At 45.5% G+C, this 6064-nt stretch overlaps 1 protein-coding gene across 1 annotated transcript; it reads left to right on the plus strand.

The window, feature by feature from the left end:
- The first annotated feature begins 1834 nt into the window (after window positions 1–1834).
- On the plus strand, window positions 1835–3271 carry LOC121607896 (shaker-related potassium channel tsha2-like). Its single transcript, XM_041938926.1, has one exon. It carries the CDS (start codon window positions 1835–1837, stop codon window positions 3269–3271), a length of 1437 nt encoding a protein of 478 aa, XP_041794860.1.
- Window positions 3272–6064: the final 2793 nt, after the last annotated feature.

Consider the following 6064-nt stretch of genomic DNA (forward strand, 5'->3'; position numbering starts at 1 on the left):
CATATAAGATTCTGGATGTCAAAAAGGTGAGAGGAAAATAACGAGCTTTGAAAAATGATAAATAAAGGTGACACAGGGAGGTTACTTCACATGTTGACTGATCAGTACTTTTTTTTTTGGTCTGACTGATGTATAGGAGTCACGTGTCCATTCCTCAGCTTGTTTGTTGTTGTTTGTTTCCTTGGTTATAGTCAAGGCCTGAGACCTTGGCTTGACCCAGACAGTCATTTGGTGAACGCTATATGCTAACACATTAACAGCAGGCGGCACCGTGTCCTGACATTTGACTCTGAAATCCAAGCCTTTGTTCAGTAATGGAAAGGCCCAAAAAAAAAAGTGCCCCTCTGGGAACCCATGCTCATTAACCTGACTGCAAAAAACCTCTCTGACGGAAATGTTTTTGATGGCATGTTATACCTGCCAAAGACTGCCCGCATCTACGTAATAATGCAAACTGTCCAGCTTGGTTTTAGTAACACTGATTAGCACCCCTGCGCTATTATTGTTGCACTCCTGTGTCTACAAATGCAGGGACTAACCGATACAGCTTTATGAAGGCAATGAAAGTGGAAAAAACGGAGCTATAAATAGATCACAATGCTGCAGTGCACACACTGTATAACTTCACTCTGTACCACCGGGCCCCATCTTTTAATCTTTTTATCAGTCCATCTTCAAGAGTAATAGAATTATTAAGCTCTAACGTGGAAGAAAGTGGATTTTGAACTAGTGTTGGATAAAACACTCAGTTTTAGCCTGACTGCAGAGGATTTGCAGTGTCTGATAAGGAACTAATAAGAGTGGAAGAAGGCTTCTTGCAGCTGTTTATTTTTTATACCTTTGTCTATCTCAGTGACCCCGAGGCTAGGTCACTTGTCCTGTGGCAGTCCCTGTGTTCCAAGTTGTACAATTGAGCCCTTGGAGTGCTATGGACGGTGAATATTATTTTGGCTGTGGCTTCCTGAAGACGCTATCCTCTCTGGCTACTCAAGTGTCAGTGAAGCCAGCAGTTTCCACTGGCCGGGTCCAGGAGGGCGCCTGGTTATACGAGGTCTCTGCACTTCAAGGTATTCAGGTTATTTCATCTTATTTATTTCAAGTCACATAGGCCTATGAAGCTACAGAAAAAAAAACTCACTACACCTAACAAGCTGGATGTATTTGTCACCTTCGTCTGTACTCCCGGTTTCCAAAAGTGTAGACATGGGCCGGGTCCTGGAGGATCCCCTTGTGACAAGAATAGCACCATGATTTCATGAATGAGGGACCTGCAGGATGAGAGACTCCATTTCGGAGTCGAGTCTGGATCTGGAAAACATACTGGACCTTGCTCTGAACAAAACAACACTGTGGACTGTGATGTGGGATATTTTTAGAGAGATAAACTTGCAATTAAAATTAAAAAGATTAAACGTGTAAGGCTGGGCGCTTTACTTGGAAACCACTGCACTGCTACAGCAAAGTGAGTGTGAGAGGGACAGCAGCAGCAGCAAGTGTCATCTGGTCTTCCAACTTGGGGAGGGCTTTGGAGTTTAAAATGGTGTGAATATGATAGCCATCGGTATAGCTTTTGCAAGTGGAGATCTGTCTGCACCATTGAAAGTTGACAGTTCAGAGGCACTAATCTGACAAAAGGACGGTGTAAATCAACAACAGCACGTCGATTTTGGATATTAACAAATAAAACTCTTGGGACTTGGTGCGCAAAAAGGGGACTTTGCCTGAATCTCGGGCGGCTGCATGAGAAAGAGAGTTGGGAGGACGCACAGGCAAAAGGGCAAGAGGACGGCACCGCGGAGGTGAATGACGGATTTACCCTCGGAGGGGTAAAAAGATGACTGTGGTGTCCCAGGAGAACCACGACGACACTGTGGTCGTAACTCCTCTGTTGCAAGATGCTGCTGACTTGGAACCAGCGGACCAGGAGTGCAGCGAGAGGGTGGTCATCAACATCTCAGGTCTGCGCTTTGAGACGCAGTTAAAGACCCTCTCCCGCTTCCCGACCACGCTTTTGGGAGACCCGCGTAAAAGGATGCGTTTCTTCGACCCGCTGAGAAATGAATACTTCTTTGACAGGAACAGGCCGAGCTTTGACGCCGTCCTCTATTATTACCAGTCAGGAGGGCGGCTTCGGAGGCCAGTAAGTGTCCCTGTGGATATTTTCCTGGAAGAAATAAGGTTTTATGAACTTAATGAAGATGCCATAGAGCTCTTCCGAGACGATGAGGGCTTGGCGAGGGAAGAGGACCGCCCGCTGCCAAATAACGAGCTTCAGCGCCAGTTCTGGCTCCTGTTTGAGTATCCAGAAAGTTCAGGACCCGCACGGATAATTGCCATCGTATCGGTTATGGTTATCTTAATATCCATTATCATATTCTGCTTGGAGACTTTACCCGAGTTTAGAGAGGTCCCCGCGGTGAACGACAATAACGCCAATGGAAGTGCTCACGGCAAAGAGCCCAGTCCGTTCACAGATCCGTTTTTCATGGTGGAGACACTTTGCATTGTGTGGTTCTCCCTTGAATTCACCATGAGGTTCCTCTCCTGCCCCAGTAAAGCAGCTTTCTTTAAAAACATCATGAACTTGATCGATGTTGTGGCCATAGCTCCTTACTTCATCACCCTGGGCCTTGACCTCGCGGAGCATCAGGGCAGCAGTCAGCAGGCTGCGTCGCTGGCCATACTGAGGGTCATCCGACTGGTCCGTGTTTTCAGGATTTTTAAACTGTCCAGACACTCCAAGGGTCTCCAGATTCTCGGCCAAACGCTTCACGCGAGCCTCAGGGAGCTGGGACTGCTCATATTCTTCCTGATTATTGGAGTTGTTCTGTTCTCCAGCTCTGTTTATTTTGCAGAGGCAGAAGATCCTGATTCTGGATTTTCAAGCATACCTGACGCGTTTTGGTGGGCTGTGGTGACAATGACCACGGTTGGATATGGAGACATGTGTCCCTCCACCATCGGGGGGAAATTCGTTGGATCTTTGTGTGCCATCGCCGGAGTGCTAACCATAGCCCTACCTGTGCCTGTGATAGTGTCAAATTTCAATTATTTCTACCACAGAGAGAACGAGGAGGAGGAAAATGTTCAGTACGTGCACGTGACTTGCGGACAGCAGCTGCAGCCCTCCTTTGGTGAATGTGATTCAAACAAGAGCAGCCAGTCGCTCTCCAAAACAGAGTCCTATCAGGAGAGCGACGACTTGGAAACTTTGACATATCCAAACGTGCACCCAGTGGAGACATACACGGGGAAACTGACAGATGTATAAAGCGCTTTTATTTCTGGTGAGTTGTCTTCCAGTGGACGTGGCTCCCTCATGTCGGATGCTGCAGCTGTTTTACGCAAGGTGTCACGGGGCCTAAGATAACCCCCACCAAAATAACGATTGGCTTCAATTCACTGCAACTGAATTCACTAGATGACAAGAGAAAATCATTCCTCCCACTGCCGCAGCCTTATCTACTCTCTTATATGGGGATTTACTATAGAAAGCAAAAATCAGTTAAGTGGGGAACTGTGCACTAACGCGTCACATTTGAAAACGTTTGGAGACGCCCGGGGAGCGCAATACAACGCTTGGAATGTTTGCAATACCATCGGCAGTAATTGAGCCATACGATAACAAACCTCTAAATACACGAAGGGGAACTGCAATCATCAAAGAAAAATAACTTTGGAGATGTTTTCCAACTCTCGAGTGGTGTTTACGCACAAGGAAATGAGCATCAGTCCCCAAGCTTTGCATAAAGCTGAAGAGGAGAGCTCAGTCGTGCGTCGAAGCGCACAGGACGCACCGCGACCTGCGCTGCGCGGAGGAGTGCGCGGCAAGGGAGCGGCACATAAACCCAGGCATGAACACGTCTGTCACACTGGAGTTAGTCAGACTGTTTGGGGGTTTGTTCGGGGTTTGTTTAGGCCTTGTGTGTGTCGGTGTCTGTAGGGCGCCATGCGCTGCACTGTCCCCGACGCACGGTGAAACACTATTCTTAATACATTTTGAGACGGGTACCGCGTGTGACATCGCTCCTCTAATAGTAGCTCTCGCAGCTTGGTTGCCTGTGTGTGGACTGGAAGATTGTTGGCTCAGCCGAGGCTCTATTCCTCACGGTACCAGAGTTTACATGTTTTTCATAATGCCACGATAAGTATTCCATGATTAAAAGATGAGTATCTCGAAGTCACGGGATAGTGTTTCATCATAATGAGATTCTTTTCTAAAGATAGCGCATCTCACGATTCCGAAAACGCGCAGTCATAACTATGAGAGAGAAAACATCTCCGACCTAATTTTTCGTTGGGGGTCGAAACATGCTTCCAACATGAAGCTGATCAGAACGGCCAGAACAAGCGAGCTCCGAGCGCCGCTCTGTGGATGATAGATATTCCTGCAGACACAACGCCTCTGCTCAGCCTCCACTGTGTGCAAACGAATGCTTAAGCTTCAGCATGTTTGCACTGTTGCAGCTGGCCTTGACTGATTTAGGCCATAAGCCCGTGAGATCACGCTCTTTGACTCAGTTTGCATCCGGAAGCTTGTGATGGTTACCTAAGCTCACCAGAAGCCTGACTGCTTTCTCTTACCTCCTCATGTTAACGTAGTGAGTTTTGTTTTCTGCTTACTTGCAGGAGGCAGACGATTAAGTGAAGCTTGTCTCTCCCTCAGACTTGCAACAAAATACAACTGTGGGACTCTCTTCTTCGCCAAAATATTGGATACTTTTCTTATGGATATTCATTAAGTGCCAGTGTTTGGAAAATGTGCAGTCTACGTTATTGGACATTGTGTGTATCATCAGTAGAAAAAAACATTCTTTTGTGTGGGCTTTATTAATGACCACGCGTTCTTTGTATGAAAGCCTTGTGTATACTGCGTTTTTGTAAGTCTGAATTTCCCCTTTTCTTATGCAGCAAAGTTGTGTTGTTACAAACACTCAGATTGCATTGCAGCTCGATGTAAACAACATAGCCTAGAACATTACGATGCAATGTCTGCATGACATGAATTCATTGTGAACTTTAAATGTAATAAAATATTTATTTTTCTAATTTAAACATGTATGTGAACTTAACTTAATCCTTTTTATAAATAAGTATAAATAAATTATGAATCAAAAAATATACCGCTCGTTTCTTTGCAGTCCCAGTATAATACAGATCAGACTCACAGAAGGCAAACAGCAAGTCATTTATGAAAAAAATTCAAATCCATGCCCATTAATTAGTTCAATACACCATCAGGTTTGGTGCTGAATGATGGGGAAAAAGGCGCAGAACCAGAAAATTGGTTGCCACAAAAGCAATTAACTTAATAAAATGTCTTAGTAACAAATGTAGGGAGATTCGTTTGGCTGAAGGCACATTTTAACAAATTGGACAGAGGTCTGATGACCTGAGTTTGTGTTGAATGTGTGTTTTTAGGGAGCCAGAGGACGCTTGTTTTGAGTCACTTCAGCTCTGCCCCCTCACTGCGTCTTTAGGCCCCGAAAACCAGCCTGCATGCAGGCCCTCCAAGTCAGCAGTGCACAAATATTGGTTGTTATTTGAGTATTTATCGTGATATTTTATCCTAATGAGTTGAGTGTGTTGTGGTGTTTGTTTTTTGGGATTCGTAGTTTTCTATGAAGCTAATCAATCCTCTGCGCTGTCCGCGGTGCTGAAACTGATCCTCCGCCCTCTGCAGAGCAAAAACATCCTGCATTCGTCTCAAATCTGCATATGTAATGATTGGACACTGAGAAGATGTAACTTGGTGTCATAAAGTGACAGATATGAAGAGTGAGACGTGCAGCCTCCCCATAATGTGGTGTTTCATAGTTATGAGGGCTGTAAAAACACATTGTTGACGGGTTAGTTCTCCTCATCGCTCACTAGTACAACGATGAAAATAACAACATCAGATTTGGTCTCGCAGGCTCAGATGTGGAGCGTGTCAACACATCCAACTAACGCCCTTCAATCCCGGAGTGATGCTGGAGAATGAAAAGGTGATTTCATCTCTCACTAATCGATGATAGGCTAGTTTTCTACCTGATGGATTAGCCCAGATGTTACACGGTGTTGG

This window comes from Chelmon rostratus, chromosome 6 (assembly GCF_017976325.1).
Source record: "Chelmon rostratus isolate fCheRos1 chromosome 6, fCheRos1.pri, whole genome shotgun sequence".
Lineage (NCBI taxonomy): Eukaryota > Metazoa > Chordata > Actinopteri > Chaetodontiformes > Chaetodontidae > Chelmon > Chelmon rostratus.